The sequence below is a fragment of the Leptodactylus fuscus genome, chromosome 3, assembly GCF_031893055.1.
Source record: "Leptodactylus fuscus isolate aLepFus1 chromosome 3, aLepFus1.hap2, whole genome shotgun sequence".
NCBI lineage: Eukaryota > Metazoa > Chordata > Amphibia > Anura > Leptodactylidae > Leptodactylus > Leptodactylus fuscus.
Genome location: NC_134267.1, coordinates 122,851,950 through 122,879,408, shown reverse-complemented (window position 1 = coordinate 122,879,408; position 27,459 = coordinate 122,851,950). Strand labels below are relative to the sequence as shown.

At 43.0% G+C, this 27,459-nt stretch overlaps 1 protein-coding gene across 2 annotated transcripts in view; it reads left to right on the top strand.

The window, feature by feature from the left end:
- Nucleotides 1-27,459, top strand: part of CYB5R4 (cytochrome b5 reductase 4) — a 150,862-nt gene that overhangs the window by 54,856 nt on the left and 68,547 nt on the right. For both annotated transcript variants that reach the window (XM_075268257.1, XM_075268255.1), the window contains one exon: nt 17,254-17,305. In XM_075268257.1, the coding sequence (XP_075124358.1) occupies nt 17,254-17,305 (52 nt within the window). The remainder of the gene's footprint in view (nt 1-17,253; nt 17,306-27,459) is intronic.

Sequence of the window (27,459 nt, the reverse complement as noted above, 5' to 3'; positions counted from 1 at the left end):
GCAGGCTGGGCTGAAGCTCATCAGCTTGGGAGACGGACAGCACACTGCCTCTGAGGTCAGGGATGCCATCCTGGATGAGATGGCAATTTGTTTATCCCCGCTGCCCCTGGGGCCAGGTTTTTTAGCTTGTTGGAGGGCTCTGGAGCTTGCCAGCCTCCAACACGTTCCATGCCTGGCCCACATGTTCAATGTAGTGGTGCAATGATTTTTAAAAACATACCCCAAATTAGCTGAGCTAAGGGTGAAAGTGCGGCACTTGGACACCCACTTTCCCAAGTCTACAGTACCTGGAGCTAGCCGCAATACACTCCAGCAAGGCCTACATATGCCTGAAGCACCTACTGTTGTGCGAGGTCACCACACGCTCTAACCCTAGATACCGTATGTTCAGCAGGGTGTGTGAGCAGCAGAGACCTTTGATGGAGTACCAGCTACAAAACCCAAGGGTTCCTCAGAGTCAGCTCCCTCACTTTCTGCACCATGAGTTTCCATGGGTGGCAGACTTATGGCTAGAGGCACAGGCATGGATAGGGGTGATGTGTAGGGGCAAAAGCAGTGTGGATGTGGAGGCAAGCTAAGCAGCAAAAACTGGGGGTACAAGCAGCCGGTGACATCATCACTGACAAGCACAGCTGTCTGTCAGCTGACAGGCTGACTTTCACCAAAATGAACAGACAATGGATAGACTCATCATATACATGTCAGTTACATGACAAATTTAGTGCAATTTGCAAGTCCAAGATGGTTTGGAGATCTGCGGAGAGGAATCTCACCACCTCTTGCGGGTGCCATCATTTGGAAGGCAAGCCCTGGGCTCAGTGGGTGAGAGCAAGCGCAGGATAATCGTCGTTTGGCCTGGCGGCCACTGCCTCTTCCACTGTTGACAGGGCTGGCGCTGCAGTCCAGACCAGGAGCCAGGACACCTCCACATCTGCCTCTGACACTTTGGGGAGTTCACCCTTATCCTCACCTTTTCCTGCCATTTCTCCTTTTGCCCGCGCCATCATGCGCCTCTTCCCAGCAACTCCCCATCTCCCAAGCCTTTCATTTCATGCTAAAGTACAGCGCAACCCACCCACATGCCTAAGGCTTCAACGGCCTCATCTCAAGAAATCTGGCCCAGGAGATGTTGGAATCCCGGCTGGGGGACACTCTGCCCTTTTTGGGCAGAGTGTCTACTGCGCCACCGCACTGTGCCGTCCACACCAGCACTTTCCCCCAAACATGAGGCGGTCCCTAAATTCAGCGCTTAGCCCTAAAGTTCCATGTGACCAGTTACGAATGGACAAGTGCATGCGGACAGGGACGCTACCTTTCAATTTGGGCACAGTGGTTGAATGTAGTTGAGGCGTGGACCGGGTCGCAAAATGTGGTGGCCTGACTTGTCTCCCCACACAACATTCCTGGGAGGAGGGCTGAAACACCACCCTCCTCCGCTGTTAAATTGACCCCAGCTACGAGCTGGAAACGCTGCAACACTGGTGTGGGGAGACGTCAGCGGGCCGTGCTGAAGCTCATCAGCTTGGGGGCCAGACAGCACACTGCCTACAAAGTGAGTCATGCCATCCTCGATGAGACGGCAATGTGGTTTTTGCCACTGCACCTGGGCCCAGGCATGTTGTCATGTGTGATAATGGCCGTAACCTGGGATTGGCTCTGTAGCTTGGCAGCCTGCAACATATTCCATGCCTGGGCCACGTTTTTAACTCATTGCTGCTAATCTTTTGAAAAAGGTACCCCAATGTTCCTGAGCTACTGGTGAAAGTGTGGCGCTTGTGCGGATAGTTTTTAAAGTGTATAGTTGCCGCTGCTAGCCTCTATGCACTCCTACAACGCCTGTACCTGCTGGAACAACGGCTGTTGTGCGACGTCTCCACACTGCTGGCACTAAACATATCATGTGTTGAGCAGAGTGTGTGAGCAGCACAGACCTTTGATGTAGTTCCAACTCCAAAACCCTCGGGTTCGTCAAAGTCAACTCCCTCAGTTGCTCAACCATGAGTGGCCATGGGTGGCAGACTTATGTGAAATCCCATCCCATCCATTGCACTGGACACGAAACATTAGCATGCGCTCAGCACAACTTCGGATATGGCAGATGCATTAAGCAGGGTGCAGGGTACAACACAGACCAGGCCCGAGCACCAGGAACAGGTGTTAGAAATACTGCAGCATCTGCCATTTCCTTCCAATTTTGGGGTTTTGGACCCGCCACCGACTTGTCTGGACCTAAGTGGGGATCATGAGACACAGTTGCCATCAAGGCAAGCTGTGGTCATGTGCGGTTTGCAGTAAGGGGGCAGTGCGCAATTGGAAGAGGAGTTGGTGGATGACGAGGCCACCGACCCCACATGGACAGGGGTGATGTCTAGGGGCTAAAGCAGTGTAGATGTAGAGGGAAGCTAAATCAACAAAAAACCTGGGTAGAAGCAAAGGCATAAACTGGGGTGATGTTTAGGGGTGAAAGCAGAGTAGATGTGGAGGGAAGCTAAGCAGCAAAAACAGTGGGTAGAAGCAAAGGCATGCAAAACTCTACCCTGTTGGAAGACTTATTCCTAGGTCTGGAACACGTTAATGGCCCCCCTGGACAAATTACTGCCACTCAGGGGCCTAGTGTCACCAGGAGGGACAAGTATAGGCGCATGTTGTGGGAATACCTGGCCGACACCAGCTCTGTCCTCTCCGATCCCTCTGTGCTCTACAGCCTAAACTTATTTTCTCATCTTTTTTTCTGAACTGCACATCTCTTGCCTGCTTCCTTTGGGATCTTAGAAATGGTGGTCCACTTCCACAGATGGTAACTTCAATAGACAGTGTAACGGGAGTAGCTGAGGGATCGCTGTCTTAACCACTTTTTGGCACAAAATTAACTTCCAAAGCCAAATATGGTGCAAGTATATGATGCAAGGACACCTACACACCTATCTCTGACACATTGGGGAGTTCACCCTCATGCGCCCTTTTGGCCTGCACCATCATGTGCCTCTTCCCAGCCACTCCACATTTCCCAAGCTTTTCATTGCAGGCAGAAGTACAATACAACCCACCCCCATGCCCAAGCCTGTAACAGCCTCATCGATAAACTGCTGGCCCTGGAGATGTTGGTGTTTGTTTATGCTTCTGGAGACCCAGGCCTTCCGTCAGCAGATGGCAGCTGGGGCACCTCCCTATGCTGGGCCTAGCCGTTACTACTTCTCTTGGTGTGCTGTCTCTGCCTTGCGCCTGCATGTGTCCCATAACATCAGTCGGGCCCAGAGCTCTGCGCTTTGCTGCAAGGTCCACTTGACCACCGACACATGGACAAGCGCCTGTGGTCAGGGATGCTGCAGTGCTTATCTTTAATGACAGGCAGGGTGAATGTGGTGGAGTCTGTTCCCCGGGTGCAAACTGGGGTGGCCTATCTCCTCTCCCAGGCCAAAATTCATGGCAGGAGTAGACTGAAACCCTACGAAGCTGCAACCTCCACCCCAGCTACTAGCGGAAAACACTGTAACACTGGCATGGGGAGATGTCAGCAGGCCGTGCTGAAACTGATCAGCTTGGGGGACAGACAGCACAGTGCCTCCGAGGTCAGGGATGCCATCCTGGCTGAGATGGCATTTTTTTTTCCCTGCTACACCTGGGGCCTGGCATTTTTGCGCCTGTGATAATGGCTGGAACCTGGTAGCAGATCTGGAGCTTGCCAGACTCAAACACGGTCCACGCATGGCCCACGTTTTCCAACTTGTTGGTGCCATGTTTCTTTGAAACCTACACCATTGTGCCTGATATACAGGTCAAAGTGGGGCCATTTTCGTAAGTGAGAACTAGCCTCTGCTAGGCAGAAAACATTCAGAGCACACTCCTCTCATCTTCGCACCGTTGGCTGGCGGAGGAAGACGAGGGGGTTGGAGTGGCATCTGATGTCCCTATCCCACACGAGGCTAGAGGGTGCACTTCAGTGCATCCCATTGCTTCACCACAAATGGTGTGAAGGGGAGTGGAAAATGGAGGAAATGGAGAGTGACCCTTACAGTTGGGGCCAGCAAAGGCATGCCAAGTAACACACTGGCACACATGGCTGACTTCATCTTGGGTTGCTTTTCAACACATATTTCACATCATGAAGAACAAATAATACTGGATTTTTTCAAGCCTCGAACCCCCGTCTAGGTCTAATGTCTGTTCCTTTCTTATATTAGGGGAGAGGGAAAAAAAATTACTTCAGTGATACGTTTAGCGTACATAGACTGACTATTAATGTGTATCCCACTTAGTGTTGTTAGGGTTACACACCGTTACAACCTGGCTAAAGCTTCTATAGCTGTTAATAAAGTCAACATAACTTTACGGAATCCAAAAAGACAGCTGGTACCGACAGAGAGCAAGACAAATGTCACCCAAAGCTGTGAGCTCTGAACACCCACAGTGACTTTGGCGTCATCATCATTATAAGGGAGCGGGTGGTAATAAATAACTTGGCAGTGCCTAAAACCCAAAAAGCTTATACAACTATATTTACATTAAGATACACAAATGAAACTTTTCAGTAGCATGTCATGAGACAAGCTGATAAGCTCTTCCTTTGTGCAGTGCTATTTGAAAGTTAAACGCTGCCTTTATTTTAATTCTGGAGAAGGTGCAGACATTAGATTTAGAACATGTTGTCTTCATTGTCCAAATCCTCTATATAGGTAACGTGTTTTTCGGGCCGAGCTGTCTGGGAACGAGCTGGTGCAGCACTGACAACCTGGGTGAATATGGCAAGAGCCTGAGATGTAGGGTGAATGAATCCCCAAATTATTTGTGGAATTCCCAGTGAGACAATGGCACTGTATACCAGTATTAAAAATTGTGGGTGCACATAACCCCCATATATTCTTTGAATTCCCAGTGAGACAATGGAACTGTATAGCAGTAGCAAAAATTGTGGGTGCACGTAACCCCCATATATTCTTTGAATTCCCAGTCAGACAATGGCACTGTATACCAGTATTAAAAATTGTGGGTGCACATAACCCCCATATATTCTTTGAATTCCCAGTGAGACAATGGCACTGTATAGCAGTAGCAAAAATTGTGGGTGCACGTCACCCCAATATATTCTTTGAATTCCCAGTCAGACAATGGCACTGTATACCAGTAGTAAAAATTGTGGGTGCACATAACCCCCATATATTCTTTGAATTCCCAGTCAGACAATGGCACTGTATACCAGTATTAAAAATTGTGGGTGCACATAACCCCCATATATTCTTTGAATTCCCAGTCAGACAATGGCACTGTATACCAGTATTAAAAATTGTGGGTGCACATAACCCCCATATATTCTTTGAATTCCCAGTCAGACAATGGCACTATATACCAGTAGTAAAAATTGTGGGTGCACATAACCCCAATATATTCTTTGAATTCCCAGTGAGACAATGGCACTGTATACCAGTATTAAAAATTGTGGGTGCACATAACCCCCATATATTCTTTGAATTCCCAGTCAGACAATGGCACTGTATACCAGTATTAAAAATTGTGGGTGCACATAACCCCCATATATTCTTTGAATTCCCAGTGAGACAATGGAACTGTATAGCAGTAGCAAAAATTGTGGGTGCACGTAACCCCCATATATTCTTTGAATTCCCAGTCAGACAATGGCACTATATACCAGTAGTAAAAATTGTGGGTGCACATAACCCCAATATATTCTTTGAATTCCCAGTCAGACAATGGCACTGTATACCAGTATTAAAAATTGTGGGTGCACATAACCCCCATATATTCTTTGAATTCCCAGTCAGACAATGGCACTATATACCAGTATTAAAAATTGTGGGTGCACATAACCCCAATATATTCTTTGAATTCCCAGTCAGACAATGGCACTGTATACCAGTATTAAAAATTGTGGGTGCACATAACCCCCATATATTCTTTGAATTCCCAGTGAGACAATGGCACTGTATAGCAGTAGCAAAAATTGTGGGTGCACGTCACCCCAATATATTCTTTGAATTCCCAGTCAGACAATGGCACTGTATACCAGTAGTAAAAATTGTGGGTGCACATAACCCCCATATATTCTTTGAATTCCCAGTCAGACAATGGCACTGTATACCAGTATTAAAAATTGTGGGTGCACATAACCCCCATATATTCTTTGAATTCCCAGTGAGACAATGGAACTGTATAGCAGTAGCAAAAATTGTGGGTGCACGTAACCCCCATATATTCTTTGAATTCCCAGTCAGACAATGGCACTATATACCAGTATTAAAAATTGTGGGTGCACATAACCCCCATATATTCTTTGAATTCCCAGTGAGACAATGGCACTGTATAGCAGTAGCAAAAATTGTGGGTGCACGTCACCCCAATATATTCTTTGAATTCCCAGTCAGACAATGGCACTGTATACCAGTAGTAAAAATTGTGGGTGCACATAACCCCCATATATTCTTTGAATTCCCAGTCAGACAATGGCACTGTATACCAGTATTAAAAATTGTGAGTGCACATAACCCCCATATATTCTTTGAATTCCCAGTGAGACAATGGAACTGTATAGCAGTAGCAAAAATTGTGGGTGCACGTAACCCCCATATATTCTTTGAATTCCCAGTCAGACAATGGCACTGTATACCAGTATTAAAAATTGTGGGTGCACATAACCCCCATATATTCTTTGAATTCCCAGTCAGACAATGGCACTGTATACCAGTATTAAAAATTGTGGGTGCACATAACCCCCATATATTCTTTGAATTCCCAGTCAGACAATGGCACTATATACCAGTAGTAAAAATTGTGGGTGCACATAACCCCAATATATTCTTTGAATTCCCAGTGAGACAATGGTACTGTATACCAGTATTAAAAATTGTGGGTGCACATAACCCCCATATATTCTTTGAATTCCCAGTCAGACAATGGCACTGTATACCAGTATTAAAAATTGTGGGTGCACATAACCCCCATATATTCTTTGAATTCCCAGTGAGACAATGGAACTGTATAGCAGTAGCAAAAATTGTGGGTGCACGTAACCCCCATATATTCTTTGAATTCCCAGTCAGACAATGGCACTATATACCAGTAGTAAAAATTGTGGGTGCACATAACCCCAATATATTCTTTGAATTCCCAGTCAGACAATGGCACTGTATACCAGTATTAAAAATTGTGGGTGCACATAACCCCCATATATTCTTTGAATTCCCAGTCAGACAATGGCACTATATACCAGTATTAAAAATTGTGGGTGCACATAACCCCAATATATTCTTTGAATTCCCAGTCAGACAATGGCACTGTATACCAGTATTAAAAATTGTGGGTGCACATAACCCCCATATATTCTTTGAATTCCCAGTGAGACAATGGCACTGTATAGCAGTAGCAAAAATTGTGGGTGCACGTCACCCCAATATATTCTTTGAATTCCCAGTCAGACAATGGCACTGTATACCAGTAGTAAAAATTGTGGGTGCACATAACCCCCATATATTCTTTGAATTCCCAGTCAGACAATGGCACTGTATACCAGTATTAAAAATTGTGGGTGCACATAACCCCCATATATTCTTTGAATTCCCAGTGAGACAATGGAACTGTATAGCAGTAGCAAAAATTGTGGGTGCACGTAACCCCCATATATTCTTTGAATTCCCAGTCAGACAATGGCACTATATACCAGTATTAAAAATTGTGGGTGCACATAACCCCCATATATTCTTTGAATTCCCAGTGAGACAATGGCACTGTATAGCAGTAGCAAAAATTGTGGGTGCACGTCACCCCCATATATTCTTTGAATTCCCAGTCAGACAATGGCACTGTATACCAGTATTAAAAATTGTGGGTGCACATAACCCCCATATATTCTTTGAATTCCTAGTGAGACAATGGAACTGTATAGCAGTAGCAAAAATTGTGGGTGCACGTAACCCCCATATATTCTTTGAATTCCCAGTCAGACAATGGCACTATATACCAGTAGTAAAAATTGTGGGTGCACATAACCCCAATATATTCTTTGAATTCCCAGTCAGACAATGGCACTGTATACCAGTATTAAAAATTGTGGGTGCACATAACCCCCATATATTCTTTGAATTCCCAGTCAGACAATGGCACTGTATACCAGTATTAAAAATTGTGGGTGCACATAACCCCCATATATTCTTTGAATTCCCAGTGAGACGATGGAACTGTATAGCAGTAGCAAAAATTGTGGGTGCACGTAACCCCCATATATTCTTTGAATTCCCAGTCAGACAATGGCACTGTATACCAGTATTAAAAATTGTAGGTGCACATAACCCCCATATATTCTTTGAATTCCCAGTCAGACAATGGCACTGTATACCAGTATTAAAAATTGTGGGTGCACATAACCCCCATATATTCTTTGAATTCCCAGTCAGACAATGGCACTATATACCAGTAGTAAAAATTGTGGGTGCACATAACCCCAATATATTCTTTGAATTCCCAGTGAGACAATGGCACTGTATACCAGTATTAAAAATTGTGGGTGCACATAACCCCCATATATTCTTTGAATTCCCAGTCAGACAATGGCACTGTATACCAGTATTAAAAATTGTGGGTGCACATAACCCCCATATATTCTTTGAATTCCCAGTGAGACAATGGAACTGTATAGCAGTAGCAAAAATTGTGGGTGCACGTAACCCCCATATATTCTTTGAATTCCCAGTCAGACAATGGCACTGTATACCAGTATTAAAAATTGTGGGTGCACATAACCCCCATATATTCTTTGAATTCCCAGTGAGACAATGGCACTGTATAGCAGTAGCAAAAATTGTGGGTGCACGTCACCCCAATATATTCTTTGAATTCCCAGTCAGACAATGGCACTGTATACCAGTAGTAAAAATTGTGGGTGCACATAACCCCCATATATTCTTTGAATTCCCAGTCAGACAATGGCACTGTATACCAGTATTAAAAATTGTGGGTGCACATAACCCCCATATATTCTTTGAATTCCCAGTGAGACAATGGAACTGTATAGCAGTAGCAAAAATTGTGGGTGCACGTAACCCCCATATATTCTTTGAATTCCCAGTCAGACAATGGCACTATATACCAGTATTAAAAATTGTGGGTGCACATAACCCCCATATATTCTTTGAATTCCCAGTGAGACAATGGCACTGTATAGCAGTAGCAAAAATTGTGGGTGCACGTCACCCCAATATATTCTTTGAATTCCCAGTCAGACAATGGCACTGTATACCAGTATTAAAAATTGTGGGTGCACATAACCCCCATATATTCTTTGAATTCCCAGTCAGACAATGGCACTGTATACCAGTATTAAAAATTGTGGGTGCACATAACCCCCATATATTCTTTGAATTCCCAGTCAGACAATGGCACTATATACCAGTAGTAAAAATTGTGGGTGCACATAACCCCAATATATTCTTTGAATTCCCAGTGAGACAATGGCACTGTATACCAGTATTAAAAATTGTGGGTGCACATAACCCCCATATATTCTTTGAATTCCCAGTCAGACAATGGCACTGTATACCAGTATTAAAAATTGTGGGTGCACATAACCCCCATATATTCTTTGAATTCCCAGTGAGACAATGGAACTGTATAGCAGTAGCAAAAATTGTGGGTGCACGTAACCCCCATATATTCTTTGAATTCCCAGTCAGACAATGGCACTATATACCAGTAGTAAAAATTGTGGGTGCACATAACCCCAATATATTCTTTGAATTCCCAGTCAGACAATGGCACTGTATACCAGTATTAAAAATTGTGGGTGCACATAACCCCCATATATTCTTTGAATTCCCAGTCAGACAATGGCACTATATACCAGTATTAAAAATTGTGGGTGCACATAACCCCAATATATTCTTTGAATTCCCAGTCAGACAATGGCACTGTATACCAGTATTAAAAATTGTGGGTGCACATAACCCCCATATATTCTTTGAATTCCCAGTGAGACAATGGCACTGTATAGCAGTAGCAAAAATTGTGGGTGCACGTCACCCCAATATATTCTTTGAATTCCCAGTCAGACAATGGCACTGTATACCAGTAGTAAAAATTGTGGGTGCACATAACCCCCATATATTCTTTGAATTCCCAGTCAGACAATGGCACTGTATACCAGTATTAAAAATTGTGGGTGCACATAACCCCCATATATTCTTTGAATTCCCAGTGAGACAATGGAACTGTATAGCAGTAGCAAAAATTGTGGGTGCACGTAACCCCCATATATTCTTTGAATTCCCAGTGAGACAATGGCACTATATACCAGTATTAAAAATTGTGGGTGCACATAACCCCCATATATTCTTTGAATTCCCAGTGAGACAATGGCACTGTATAGCAGTAGCAAAAATTGTGGGTGCACGTCACCCCAATATATTCTTTGAATTCCCAGTCAGACAATGGCACTGTATACCAGTAGTAAAAATTGTGGGTGCACATAACCCCCATATATTCTTTGAATTCCCAGTCAGACAATGGCACTGTATACCAGTATTAAAAATTGTGGGTGCACATAACCCCCATATATTCTTTGAATTCCCAGTGAGACAATGGAACTGTATAGCAGTAGCAAAAATTGTGGGTGCACGTAACCCCCATATATTCTTTGAATTCCCAGTCAGACAATGGCACTGTATACCAGTATTAAAAATTGTGGGTGCACATAACCCCCATATATTCTTTGAATTCCCAGTCAGACAATGGCACTGTATACCAGTATTAAAAATTGTGGGTGCACATAACCCCCATATATTCTTTGAATTCCCAGTCAGACAATGGCACTATATACCAGTAGTAAAAATTGTGGGTGCACATAACCCCAATATATTCTTTGAATTCCCAGTGAGACAATGGCACTGTATACCAGTATTAAAAATTGTGGGTGCACATAACCCCCATATATTCTTTGAATTCCCAGTCAGACAATGGCACTGTATACCAGTATTAAAAATTGTGGGTGCACATAACCCCCATATATTCTTTGAATTCCCAGTGAGACAATGGAACTGTATAGCAGTAGCAAAAATTGTGGGTGCACGTAACCCCCATATATTCTTTGAATTCCCAGTCAGACAATGGCACTGTATACCAGTATTAAAAATTGTGGGTGCACATAACCCCCATATATTCTTTGAATTCCCAGTCAGACAATGGCACTGTATACCAGTATTAAAAATTGTGGGTGCACATAACCCCCATATATTCTTTGAATTCCCAGTCAGACAATGGCACTATATACCAGTAGTAAAAATTGTGGGTGCACATAACCCCAATATATTCTTTGAATTCCCAGTGAGACAATGGCACTGTATACCAGTATTAAAAATTGTGGGTGCACATAACCCCCATATATTCTTTGAATTCCCAGTCAGACAATGGCACTGTATACCAGTATTAAAAATTGTGGGTGCACATAACCCCCATATATTCTTTGAATTCCCAGTGAGACAATGGAACTGTATAGCAGTAGCAAAAATTGTGGGTGCACGTAACCCCCATATATTCTTTGAATTCCCAGTCAGACAATGGCACTATATACCAGTAGTAAAAATTGTGGGTGCACATAACCCCAATATATTCTTTGAATTCCCAGTCAGACAATGGCACTGTATACCAGTATTAAAAATTGTGGGTGCACATAACCCCCATATATTCTTTGAATTCCCAGTCAGACAATGGCACTATATACCAGTATTAAAAATTGTGGGTGCACATAACCCCAATATATTCTTTGAATTCCCAGTCAGACAATGGCACTGTATACCAGTATTAAAAATTGTGGGTGCACATAACCCCCATATATTCTTTGAATTCCCAGTGAGACAATGGCACTGTATAGCAGTAGCAAAAATTGTGGGTGCACGTCACCCCAATATATTCTTTGAATTCCCAGTCAGACAATGGCACTGTATACCAGTAGTAAAAATTGTGGGTGCACATAACCCCCATATATTCTTTGAATTCCCAGTCAGACAATGGCACTGTATACCAGTATTAAAAATTGTGGGTGCACATAACCCCCATATATTCTTTGAATTCCCAGTGAGACAATGGAACTGTATAGCAGTAGCAAAAATTGTGGGTGCACGTAACCCCCATATATTCTTTGAATTCCCAGTCAGACAATGGCACTATATACCAGTATTAAAAATTGTGGGTGCACATAACCCCCATATATTCTTTGAATTCCCAGTGAGACAATGGCACTGTATAGCAGTAGCAAAAATTGTGGGTGCACGTCACCCCCATATATTCTTTGAATTCCCAGTCAGACAATGGCACTGTATACCAGTATTAAAAATTGTGGGTGCACATAACCCCCATATATTCTTTGAATTCCCAGTGAGACAATGGAACTGTATAGCAGTAGCAAAAATTGTGGGTGCACGTAACCCCCATATATTCTTTGAATTCCCAGTCAGACAATGGCACTATATACCAGTAGTAAAAATTGTGGGTGCACATAACCCCAATATATTCTTTGAATTCCCAGTCAGACAATGGCACTGTATACCAGTATTAAAAATTGTGGGTGCACATAACCCCCATATATTCTTTGAATTCCCAGTCAGACAATGGCACTGTATACCAGTATTAAAAATTGTGGGTGCACATAACCCCCATATATTCTTTGAATTCCCAGTGAGACAATGGAACTGTATAGCAGTAGCAAAAATTGTGGGTGCACGTAACCCCCATATATTCTTTGAATTCCCAGTCAGACAATGGCACTGTATACCAGTATTAAAAATTGTGGGTGCACATAACCCCCATATATTCTTTGAATTCCCAGTCAGACAATGGCACTGTATACCAGTATTAAAAATTGTGGGTGCACATAACCCCCATATATTCTTTGAATTCCCAGTCAGACAATGGCACTATATACCAGTAGTAAAAATTGTGGGTGCACATAACCCCAATATATTCTTTGAATTCCCAGTGAGACAATTGCACTGTATACCAGTATTAAAAATTGTGGGTGCACATAACCCCCATATATTCTTTGAATTCCCAGTCAGACAATGGCACTGTATACCAGTATTAAAAATTGTGGGTGCACATAACCCCCATATATTCTTTGAATTCCCAGTGAGACAATGGAACTGTATAGCAGTAGCAAAAATTGTGGGTGCACGTAACCCCCATATATTCTTTGAATTCCCAGTCAGACAATGGCACTATATACCAGTAGTAAAAATTGTGGGTGCACATAACCCCAATATATTCTTTGAATTCCCAGTCAGACAATGGCACTGTATACCAGTATTAAAAATTGTGGGTGCACATAACCCCCATATATTCTTTGAATTCCCAGTCAGACAATGGCACTGTATACCAGTATTAAAAATTGTGGGTGCACATAACCCCCATATATTCTTTGAATTCCCAGTGAGACAATGGCACTGTATAGCAGTAGCAAAAATTGTGGGTGCACGTCACCCCAATATATTCTTTGAATTCCCAGTCAGACAATGGCACTGTATACCAGTAGTAAAAATTGTGGGTGCACATAACCCCCATATATTCTTTGAATTCCCAGTCAGACAATGGCACTGTATACCAGTATTAAAAATTGTGGGTGCACATAACCCCCATATATTCTTTGAATTCCCAGTGAGACAATGGAACTGTATAGCAGTAGCAAAAATTGTGGGTGCACGTAACCCCCATATATTCTTTGAATTCCCAGTCAGACAATGGCACTATATACCAGTATTAAAAATTGTGGGTGCACATAACCCCCATATATTCTTTGAATTCCCAGTGAGACAATGGCACTGTATAGCAGTAGCAAAAATTGTGGGTGCACGTCACCCCAATATATTCTTTGAATTCCCAGTCAGACAATGGCACTGTATACCAGTAGTAAAAATTGTGGGTGCACATAACCCCCATATATTCTTTGAATTCCCAGTCAGACAATGGCACTGTATACCAGTATTAAAAATTGTGGGTGCACATAACCCCCATATATTCTTTGAATTCCCAGTGAGACAATGGCACTGTATAGCAGTAGCAAAAATTGTGGGTGCACGTCACCCCAATATATTCTTTGAATTCCCAGTCAGACAATGGCACTGTATACCAGTAGTAAAAATTGTGGGTGCACATAACCCCCATATATTCTTTGAATTCCCAGTCAGACAATGGCACTGTATACCAGTATTAAAAATTGTGGGTGCACATAACCCCCATATATTCTTTGAATTCCCAGTGAGACAATGGAACTGTATAGCAGTAGCAAAAATTGTGGGTGCACGTAACCCCCATATATTCTTTGAATTCCCAGTCAGACAATGGCACTGTATACCAGTATTAAAAATTGTGGGTGCACATAACCCCCATATATTCTTTGAATTCCCAGTCAGACAATGGCACTGTATACCAGTATTAAAAATTGTGGGTGCACATAACCCCCATATATTCTTTGAATTCCCAGTCAGACAATGGCACTATATACCAGTAGTAAAAATTGTGGGTGCACATAACCCCAATATATTCTTTGAATTCCCAGTGAGACAATGGCACTGTATACCAGTATTAAAAATTGTGGGTGCACATAACCCCCATATATTCTTTGAATTCCCAGTCAGACAATGGCACTGTATACCAGTATTAAAAATTGTGGGTGCACATAACCCCCATATATTCTTTGAATTCCCAGTGAGACAATGGAACTGTATAGCAGTAGCAAAAATTGTGGGTGCACGTAACCCCCATATATTCTTTGAATTCCCAGTCAGACAATGGCACTATATACCAGTAGTAAAAATTGTGGGTGCACATAACCCCAATATATTCTTTGAATTCCCAGTCAGACAATGGCACTGTATACCAGTATTAAAAATTGTGGGTGCACATAACCCCCATATATTCTTTGAATTCCCAGTCAGACAATGGCACTATATACCAGTATTAAAAATTGTGGGTGCACATAACCCCAATATATTCTTTGAATTCCCAGTCAGACAATGGCACTGTATACCAGTATTAAAAATTGTGGGTGCACATAACCCCCATATATTCTTTGAATTCCCAGTGAGACAATGGCACTGTATAGCAGTAGCAAAAATTGTGGGTGCACGTCACCCCAATATATTCTTTGAATTCCCAGTCAGACAATGGCACTGTATACCAGTAGTAAAAATTGTGGGTGCACATAACCCCCATATATTCTTTGAATTCCCAGTCAGACAATGGCACTGTATACCAGTATTAAAAATTGTGGGTGCACATAACCCCCATATATTCTTTGAATTCCCAGTGAGACAATGGAACTGTATAGCAGTAGCAAAAATTGTGGGTGCACGTAACCCCCATATATTCTTTGAATTCCCAGTCAGACAATGGCACTATATACCAGTATTAAAAATTGTGGGTGCACATAACCCCCATATATTCTTTGAATTCCCAGTGAGACAATGGCACTGTATAGCAGTAGCAAAAATTGTGGGTGCACGTCACCCCCATATATTCTTTGAATTCCCAGTCAGACAATGGCACTGTATACCAGTATTAAAAATTGTGGGTGCACATAACCCCCATATATTCTTTGAATTCTTAGTGAGACAATGGAACTGTATAGCAGTAGCAAAAATTGTGGGTGCACGTAACCCCCATATATTCTTTGAATTCCCAGTCAGACAATGGCACTATATACCAGTAGTAAAAATTGTGGGTGCACATAACCCCAATATATTCTTTGAATTCCCAGTCAGACAATGGCACTGTATACCAGTATTAAAAATTGTGGGTGCACATAACCCCCATATATTCTTTGAATTCCCAGTCAGACAATGGCACTGTATACCAGTATTAAAAATTGTGGGTGCACATAACCCCCATATATTCTTTGAATTCCCAGTGAGACAATGGAACTGTATAGCAGTAGCAAAAATTGTGGGTGCACGTAACCCCCATATATTCTTTGAATTCCCAGTCAGACAATGGCACTGTATACCAGTATTAAAAATTGTGGGTGCACATAACCCCCATATATTCTTTGAATTCCCAGTCAGACAATGGCACTGTATACCAGTATTAAAAATTGTGGGTGCACATAACCCCCATATATTCTTTGAATTCCCAGTCAGACAATGGCACTATATACCAGTAGCAAAAATTGTGGGTGTATATAGCCCCAATTCTATTGCTAGGGGACTTGCAGGGTATTTCTGAGGTGAAGGTGGGGGGGCACACCGTTGGAACGGGGATTTGGGGTGTATATATGGGGTATACGGGAATACACTGTCAGTGTGTTCCATTCAGGATCCTGGGAAAGCTGGGTTGCGGCGATTGAGCCCGTCAGTGCCACGTTACACTGACAAGCTTCTCCCTGGAATTGAAGTTATATGTAAGCCCAATATATTCTTTGAATTCCCAGTGAGACAATGGCACTATATGGCAGTAGCAAAAATAGTGGGTGTATATAGCCCCAATCCTATTGCTAGGGGACTTGCAGGGTATTTCTGGGGTGAAGGTGGGGGGGCACACCGTTGGAACGGGTATCGGGGGTATATATCGGGTATACGGGAATACACTGACAGTGTATTCCATTCAGGATCCTGGGAAAGCTGGGTTGCGGCGATTGAGCCCGTCAGTGCCACGTTACACTGACAAGCTTCTCCCTGGAATTTAGCTCTTATAAGAGCTGTTGGTTGTCTTCTCCTTCCTATCCTAGCCTGTCCCTGCCTACCCAGAATCTAACCCCTAGCTAACTGGACGGAAACCTCCGTCCTCGGTGAATTGCAAGCTCAGAATGACGCGAAGCTGGGCGGCGCTGTTCTTTTAAATTAGAGGTCACATGTTTTCGGCAGCCAATGGGTTTTGCCTACTTTTTTCAACGTCACCGGTGTCGTAGTTCCTGTCCCACCTACCCTGCGCTGTTATTGGAGCAAAAAAGGCGCCAGGGAAGGTGGGAGGGGAATCGAGTAATGGCGCACTTTACCACGCGGTGTTCGATTCGATTCGAACATGCCGAACAGCCTAATATCCGATCGAACATGAGTTCGATAGAACACTGTTCGCTCATCTCTAGTCATGAATATAACTCAGTAGTGACACCACAAATAAAAATAAAGAAATAAGTAAATAAAGTATTTTTTGTCTATAGACCAAGTATTATTTTTGATTTTGGAAGTTTATGGTGCTATATAAATAAACAATAATAATAATAATAAGTTTATCAGTTGCTATATAAGTGTATTTGTCTTTATCTAGGCACACCTCCTAGCAGTGTTTCATCGGAGACTTGCAAAGCATTTAAACCCAGGTTAGTATGTCACAACTCTGCAACATTGTCTGACCATGGCTTTTGTATCTGTTAAAAATTAGATATCCCTCCTTATACATTTATGACATAGGACTAGGATATGTCATAAATGTGTGATTAGTAGGTTGCAACTACTGTGGGGTAGTATACTTTTTTTTGTCTTTACCGTTGAACTATTTTTTTTAATGTTTATTTGTTTTTGTGTCACCATATTATTGTTCAATTAATGGAACGCTGTGAGGCTTATCTTTTCCATCTTTGAGAGGCAGATGAACAGTAGTTTTGACGTATACTATAATTTTTGCATTATAAGATGTACATGATGATAAGACGCACCTAGGTTTTTTTGGAGTAGGAAAATCTGAAAAAAATATTTTGAACCAATTCCTGGACAACCCCTTCCCGCTAGAGGCGATTTTAGTTTTTGACTCCCCGCTTTTCAAACCCTATAACTTTTTTATTTTTGCGGGCACAGGGCTATATGAGGACTTATTGTTTGCAGGACACATTTTTCTTCATATTGGTACCGTTTATTATTTTGTACAATATAATGGAAAGCTGGAAAAAAATTCAGAATGGGGTGGAATTGGATTTATGTGACTTTATGTGCATTTATGTGACTTTTGTTATGGGCTTCTTTTTATTTTGTTCACTGTGCAGCCAAAATGACATGTCACCTGTAGTCTGTGTTTCAGTATGATTCTGCGGATACCAAATTTATATAGTTTATTTACTAAAATGTAAACCCTTTAACAAAAATCAAAAACTTCGCAAAATTTTTTTTTTCTTAAGGTAACCATATTCTGACTCTCATTACATTTTTATATTTCTATGTATGGGAATGGATAGGCCATCTGTTGTTGCAGGGCCATGTGTACTTTTCAGTTCTATCATTTTGGGGATTGTCTATCTTTGATCACTTTTTATACAAATTTTTATCAGAGCCGAAACAGTGAAAAATGGCGGTTTGGCACTTTTGTTTTTTTTCCCTGCTACGACATTCATCATACAGGAGAAATATTTTTATAAGTTTGTAGACTGGGCATTTTTGGACACATGGATACCTAATGAGTATGTGTTTCACAGTCATTTTCTACTTTTATAAGTATTCCACTGAATTGGGGCTAATAATTACTTTTTTAATACTGTAATTTGTGTCAATACAAATGTGTCATACAAATGAATGCCAGACAAGCCTGGGAGCCTGCAATAGGCCCCCGGCTGTCATGGCAACAAATTGCCAGCCCTAGATCTCGTTCTTGGCATTGGCGATCCTACCAAAATGGTGCTGCAGTCAAAGCTGGTCGTGGGTATTAGCATCAGGCATAATACAGCTCCTGAGTGGCTGCAATATTTAAACATCCGCCGTCCTGTTATAAAATGCTGTTGGAATATACTGCTGTGTGAATATATCTTATTTCACTCACATATGGGAGTGAGAGAGTAATTGACAAACTTTATAGATGGCAACTTTCTCTTAAAATCGTTGTACTATGGAGTAAAGAGTCAGTTGTCCTTTCACCTTGATTATTTGTGTAATATACTGCTCTGAACAGGTTTGGATCACTGGGATATTATATATTCTGCGCCGTTGCATGCTTCCTCTTCAGGTTCCAATCTGTAGCTGTGACTAGCTGACTATAGTTTGCCTTTCCGAGAACTTCAAGGGACCTGCTAAGATAGGATTCCTACTGTGTGTTGATATACATGCACCACATCTAGCACATGATAATACATCACAGCCTAAATTACTTTAATTTGACTATTAGTTGCCATGCTTACTGTCACATCACGTAATGAATTGCAGTTAGTGTAAATAGCTCTGACAACATTTGGCTTCATCTTCGCTGCTTTTTAAATGTCAGCGACATACTCAATGTAAATGTACGAGTTGAATAAAAAATATATAGAAATATGAGGTATTGGCATTGTATATTTACATTCTGGTTATCCACCCTTTGTCTGTCTAGTGTGTCTTTGCAGTTTATAAAACTGTAAGAACTACTGTAGTTTATTGCTTTGAGCGCTGGAAGGAGAAAAGCTATTTACCAATTCTATGTATGTCCTTGAACTTTGGTGTTATAATGCTGTATATAATACTGTTACTGTACTCCAAGTACAGTACACCTATAGGCCTTAGTTCATGATGTGTGCAACAATCTTCAATGTACATAGAAAAAAAAACCAAATAAAATAAGCAACCCACTCAGATAGAAATGTCAGATTGCTGCAAAGCTCGTCATGCAGTTATGTATCAGGTTGATATATATACCGTATTTTTCGGACTATAAGACGCACTGGACTATAAGACGCACCTAGGTTTTAGAGGAGGAAAATAGGGAAAAAAAATTTTGAAGCAAAAACTGGTAAAATATTTAATATATGGGAGTTGTAGTTTTGCAACAGCTGCAAGGCCACATTGACAGGTGACCCTGCAGCTGTACGGGGATGCATAGAGCGTTTTTTTTTGCGGGGCCAGCTGTACTTTTTAGTTATACTATTTTGGGGGATATCTATTGCTTAGATCACCTTGTATTGAAAGAAAAACAGGAGGTGATTTAGAACTTTTATTTATTTCATATTTTTAAAGTTTTTTTTTTTGTTTTTTTGTTTTTTTTACTATTTTATTCCCCCCCGGGGGCTTGAACCTGCGGTCACTTGATCGCAAGTCCCATAGACGGCAATACAACTGTATTGCCGTCTATGGGACATTCTGTATATTAGTATTACGGCGGCTGGTCATAGAGACCAGCCGCAATACTAATACAGCAGTGACAGGCCGGGGAGCCTCATTAGGCTCCCGGCTGTCACCCGAACAGGTCGGCTCCTGCGATATCGCCGCGCAGGAGCCGGCCTGCAACTTTACAGGTACGGGGCCAGTGGGGACCGGCCCCGGGGGAGAAGGGGCCACGGATACTGACCCGGCATCCGCTGTACTAGAGAGGCGGATGCCGGGGAGGGATAGACGCCGGGGCCTGAGACATCGCTACGATCCTCTGCCCTTCATGAAGCCAGCAGCGGGGGGACGGAGGAGCCCCTGCCGCTGCTGGCTTCATGCAGGGCAGAGGAGCGTAGCGATGTCTCAGACCCCGGCACCTGTAATGGCGTCTATCCCTTGCCGGCATCCATCTCTCTATTACAGCGGATGCCAGGCGCCACCTTCAGACTATAAGACGCACCCTTCTTTTCCCCAAAAATTGTGGGGAAAAAAAGTGCGTCTTATAGTCCGAAAAATACGGTATATATCTCCCTATATTATAAAAATTAATTTCTGTCTGTCTGTCTGTCCGTCTGTCTGTCTGTCTGTGCTCTAATGCGAACCAAACGACTGGACCAATCTTCACCAAATTTGGCACAGAGATACTTCAGATATCTGGGAAGGTTTAAGACGAGACTCCAACTCGCTCGGACATACTGTTGCTGAGATACAGCATTCCAAACACAATGCCCCCCCCTTAGCCAATACAAACCTGCAAGTCTTTCACTCATATTCCAACTGCAATACACACGGTCACTCCACATGCACAACCCAACACTGATATCCAAACTGAGATACATGCATCAGAGGATTAGATACACAGATCAGCACACAGTATCACATGCCAGATGATTAGATACACGCGTCTGCACACAGTCCCACAAACCAGAGGATTAAATACGCGCTTCTGCACACAGTTCCACATGCCGAAGGATTAGATACACGCGTCTGCACAAAGCACCACACGCCGGGGGATTGGATACATGCGTCTGCACACAGTACCACATGCCAAAGGATTGGATACACACATCTGCACATAGTTCCACACACCAGAGCATAAGATATGCACATCTGCACACAGTACCACATGCCGTAGGATTAGATACGTGCATCTACACACAGTTCCACATGCCGTAGGATTAGATACGCGCCTCTTCACACAATACCACACAGGGGAGGATTAGATATGTGTGTCTGCACACAGTACCACACTTTGGAGGATTAGATACAAGCCTCTGCACACAGTACCACAAGCCAGAGAATTACATACACGTCCCAGCACACAGTACCACACAGGGAGGATTAGATACACGCGTCTGCACACAGTACCACATGCCGTAGGATTAGATACGCGCGTCTACACACAGTTCCACATACCGTAGGATTAGATACGCACCTCTTCACACAATACCACACAGGGGAGGATTAGATATGTGTGTCTGCACACAGTACCACACTTTGGAGGATTAGATACATGCCTCTGCACACAGTACCACAAGCCAGAGAATTACATACACGTCTCAGCACACAGTACCACACAGGGAGGATTAGATACACGTGTCTGCACACAGTACCACATGCCGTAGGATTAGATACGCGCGTCTACACACAGTTCCACATGCCGTAGGATTAGATACGCACCTCTTCAAACAATACCACACAGGGGAGGATTAGATATGTGTGTCTGCACACAGTACCACACTTTGGAGGATTAGATACATGCCTCTGCACACAGTACCACATGCCAGAGAATTACATACATGTCTCAGCACACAGTACCACACACGATTAGATACGCACATCTGCACACAGTACCACATGCCAGAGGATTAGATATGTGCATCTGCACACAGTACCACACAGGGGAGGATTAGATATGCGCATCTGCACACAGTACCACATGCCAGAGGATTAGATACGCGCATCTGCACACAGTACCACACGCCAGAGGATTAGATACGCGCGTCTGCACACAGTACCACATGCCGTAGGATTAGATATATGCCTCTTCACACAATACCACAGAGGGGAGGATTAGATAAATGTGTTTGCATACAGTACCACACTTTGGAGGATTAGATACATGCCTCTGCACACAGTACCACAAGCAAGAGAATTAGATACGCGCATCAGCACACAGTACCACACAGGGAAGAATTAGATACGCGCATCTGCACACAGTACCACACGCCAAAGGATTAGATACGCGCGTCTACACACAGTTCCACATGCCGTAGGATTAGATATGCGACTCTTCACACAATACCACACAGGGAAGGATTAGATACGTGTGTCTGCATACAGTACCACACTTTGGAGGATTAGATACAAGCCTCTGCACACAGTACCACAAGTCAGAGAATTAGATACGCGTCTCAATACACAGTACCACACGCAAGAGGAATAGATACGCGCATCTGCACAAAGTACCACATGCCGTAGGATTAGATACGCGCGTCTACACACAGTTCCACTCGCCGTAGGATTAGATACACGCCTCATCACACAATACCACACAGGGGAGGATTAGATACGTGCATCTGCACACAGTTCCACACACCATAGGAATAGATAAGCACGTCTGCACACAGTACCACATGCCGTAGGATTAGATACGCGCGTCTGCTTACAGTTCCACATGTCAGACGATTAGATACGCACATCTTCACACAGTTGTACACGCCATAGGATTAGATACACGCGTTTGCATACAGTACCACATGCTGTAGGATTAGATACATGCGTCTACACACAGTTCCACATGCCGTAGGATTAGATACGCGCCTCTTCACACAATACCACACAGGGGAGGATTAGATACGTGCGTCTGAACACAGTACCACACTTTGGAGGATTAGATACATGCCTCTGCACACAGTACCACATGCCAGATAATTAGATACGCGTCTCAGCACACAGTACCACACAGGGGAGGATTAGATACGTGCATCTGCACACAGTATGTCACGTCAGAGGATTAGATACACCTGTCTGCACACAGTATCACACGCCAGAGGATTAGATACGCGCGTCTGCATATAGTACCACATGCCGTAAGATTAGATATGCACGTCTGCACACAGTTTCACTTACCGGAGGATTAGATACGTGCCTCTTCACACAATGCCACACGGGGGAGGATTAGATACACACATCTGCACACAGTACCACAGCAACAAGGATTAGATACTTGCATCTAAACACAGTACTACACGGGGAAGGATTAGATACAGCTTTACTCCAGGTATCCATAACAACTGATCACAGGTTTTTCACTGACATCCAAAATGAGATACACATAATCACATGACGCTTATGGACATACACACAAACCACATACAGAATACACCAGTGCAAAACTGGACAATTCTTATGGGGCCACTACACAAACATAAAATGTAATATACCCGTGCGAAGCCGGGTCCTCCCTCTAGTATATACAGTACTATGAAAAAGTTTGGGCACCCCTATTAATCATAATCATTTTTTGTTCTAAATATTTTGGTGTTTGCAACAGCCATTTCAGTTTGATATATCTAATAACTGATGGACACAGTAATATTTCAGGATTGAAATGAGGTTTATTGTACTAACAGAAAATGTGCAATATGCATTAAACCAAAATTTGACCGGTGCAAAAGTATGAGCACCCTTATCATTTTATTGATTTGAATTCCCCTAACTACTTTTTACTGACTTACTGAAGCACAAAATTGGTTTTGTAACCTCAGTGAGCTTTGAACTTCATAGCCAGATGTATCCAATCATAAGAAAAGGTATTTAAGGTGGCCAATTGCAAGTTGATCTCCTATTTGAATCTCCTCTGAAGAGTGGCATCATGGGCTACTCAAAACAACTCTCAAATGATCTGAAAACAAAGATTGTTCAACATAGTTGTTCAGGGGAAGGATACAAAAAGTTGTCTCAGAGATTTAACCTGTCAGTTTCCACTGTGAGGAACATAGTAAGGAAATGGAAGACCACAGCGACAGTTCTTGTTAAGCCCAGAAGTGGCAGGCCAAGAAAAATATCAGAAAGGCAGAGAAGAAGAATGGTGAGAACAGTCAAGGACAATCCACAGACCACCTCCAAAGAGCTGCAGCATCATCTTGCTGCAGATGGTGTCACTGTGCATCGGTCAACTATACAGCGCACTTTGCACAAGGAGAAGCTGTATGGGAGAGTGATGAGAAAGAAGCCGTTTCTGCACGTACGCCACAAATAGAGTTGCCTGAGGTATGAAAAAGCACATTTGGACAAGGCAGCTTCATTTTGGAAACAAAAATTGAGTTGTTTGGTTATAAAAAAAGGCGTTATGCATGGCGTCCAAAAAGAAACAGCATTCCAAGAAAAACACTTGCTACCCACTGTAAAATTTGGTGGAGGTTCCATCATGCTTTGGGGCTGTGTGGCCAATGCCGGCATCGGGAATCTTGTTAAAGTTGAGAGTCGCATGGATTCCACTCAGTATCAGCAGATTCTTGAGAATAATGTTCAAGAATCAGTGACGAAGTTGAAGTTACGCCAGGGATGGATATTTCAGCAAGACAATGATCCAAAACACCGCTCCAAATCCTCAGGCATTCATGCAGAGGAACAATTACAATGTTCTGGAATGGCCATCCCAGTCCCCAGACCTGAATATCATTGAACATCTGTGGGATGATTTGAAGCAGGCTGTCCATGCTCGGCGACCATCTAACTTAACTGAACTTGAATTGTTTGTCCAAAATCCCTTAATCCAGGATCCAGGAACTGATTAAAAGCTACAGGAAGCGACTAGAGGCTGTTATCTTTGCAAAAGGAGGATCTACTAAATATTAATGTCACTTTTCTGTTGAGGTGCCCATACTTTTGCACCGGTCAAATTTTGGTTTAATGCATATTGCACATTTTCTGTTAGTACAATAAACCTCATTTCAATCCTGAAATATTACTGTGTCCATCAGTTATTAGATATATCAAACTGAAATGGCTGTTATAAACACCAAAATATTTAGAACTAAAAATGATTAAGATTAATAGGGGTGCCCAAACTTTTTCATAGGACTGTATATATATATATATATATATATATATATATATATATATATACTAGAGGGAGGACCCGGCTTCGCACGGGTATATTACATCTTATGTTTGTGTAGTGGCCCCATAAGAATTGTCCAATTTTGCACTGGTGTATTTTGTATGTTGTTTCTGTGTATGTCCATAAGCGTCATGTGATTATGTGTATCTCATTTTGGATGTCAGTGAAAAACCTGTGATCAGTTGTTATGGATACCTGGAGTAAAGCTGTATCTAATCCTTCCCCGTGTAGTACTGTGTTTAGATGCAAGTATCCAATCCTTGTTGGTGTGGTACTTTGTGCAGACGCATGTATCCAATCCCCCGGCGTATGGTACTGTGTGCAGATGTGCGTATCTAATCCTCCGGCGTGTGAAACTGTGTGCCAACGCACGTATCTAATACTACGGCATGTGGTACAGTGTGCAGACGTGCGTTTCTAATCCTCCGGTGTATGGAACTGTGTGCAGATGTGCATATCCAATCCTCTGGCGTGTGGTACTGTGTGCAGATGCGCATATCTAATCCTTCCCCGTGTGATACTGTGAGTAGAAACGCATATCTAATCCTCTGGCGGTGGTACTATGTGAAGACATGCGTATCTAATCCTCCAGTGTGTTGAACTGTGTGCAGATGTGCGTATCTAATCCTCCCCTGTGTGGTATTGTGTGAAGACGCGTGTATCTAATCCTACGGCATGTGTAACTGTGTGTAAACGTGGGTATCTAATCCTACGGCATGTGGTACTGTGTGCAGACGCGCGTATCTAATCCTACGGAATTTGGTACTGTGTGCAGACGCGTTTATCTAATCCTCTGGCGTGTGGTACAGTGTGCAGACGCGCGTATTTAATCCTCCCCTGTGTGGTATTGTGTGAAGAGGCGCGTATCTAATCCTACGGCGTGTGGAACTGTGTGTAGACGCACGTATCTAATCCTACGGCATGTGGTACTGTGTACAGACACGCGTATCTAATCCTACGACATGTGGTACTGTGTGCAGATGCGTGTATCTAATCCTATGGCATGTACAACTGTGTGAAGACACGTGTATTTAATCCTATGGCGTGTACAACTGTGTGAAGACACGTGTATCTAATCCTCCTCTGTGTGGTATTGTGTGAAGAGGCGCGTATCTAATCCTCCCCCGTGTGATACTGTGTACTGAGACGCGTATATAATTCTCTGGCTTGTGGTACTGTGTGCAGAGGCATGTATCTAATCCTCCAAAGTGTGATACTGTATGCACACACACGTATCTAATCCTCCCCTGTGTGGTATTATGTGAGATGCATGTATCTAATCCTATGGCGTGTACAACTGTGTGAAGACACGTGTATCTAATCCTCCCCTGTGTGGTATTGTGGTAAGAGGTGCGTATCTAATCCTTCGGCGTGTGGAACTATGTGTAGGCGTGCGTATCTAATCCTACTGCATGTGGAACTGTGTGCAGACGTGTGTATCTAATCCTATGGCGTGTACAACTGTGTGCAGACGCACGTATCTAATCCTCTGGAGTGTGGAACTGTGTGTAGACGCGTGTATGTAATCCTACGGCATGTGGTACTCTGTGCAGACGTGTGTATCTAATCCTATGGCGTGTACAAATGTGTGCAGACACGCGTATCTAATCCTCCCCTGTGTGGTATTGTGTGAAGAGGCGCATATCTAATCCTACGGCGTGTGGAACTGTGTGTAGACGCTTGTATCCAATCCCCCGGCATGTGGTACTGTGTGCAGACACGCGTATCTAATCGTACGGCATGTGGTACTGTGTGTAGACACACGTATCTAATCCTACGGCATGTGGTACTGTGTGTAGATGCGTGTATCTAATCCTTCGGCATGTGGTACTCTGTGCAGACGTGTGTATCTAATCCTATGGCATGTACAAATGTGTGCAGACGCGCGTATCTAATCCTCTGGAGTGTACAAATGTGTGTAGACGCACGTATCTAATTCTACGGCATGTGGTACTGTGTGCAGACACACGTATCTAATCCTACGGCATGTGGTACTGTGTGTAGACGTGCGTATCTAATCCTACGGCATGTGGTACTGTGTGCAGAGGCGTGTATCTAATCCTATGGCGTGTACAACTGTGTGAAGACACGTGTATCTAATCCTCCCCTGTGTGGTATTGTGTGAAGAGGCACATATCTAATCCTACGGCGTGTGGAACTGTGTGTAGACGCGCGTATCCAATCCCCCGGCATGAGGTACTGTGTGCAGACGCACGTATCTAATCCTACGGCATGTGGTACTGTGTGTAGACGCGCGTATCTAATCCTCCCTCGTGTGATACTGTGTGCTGAGACGCGTATCTAATT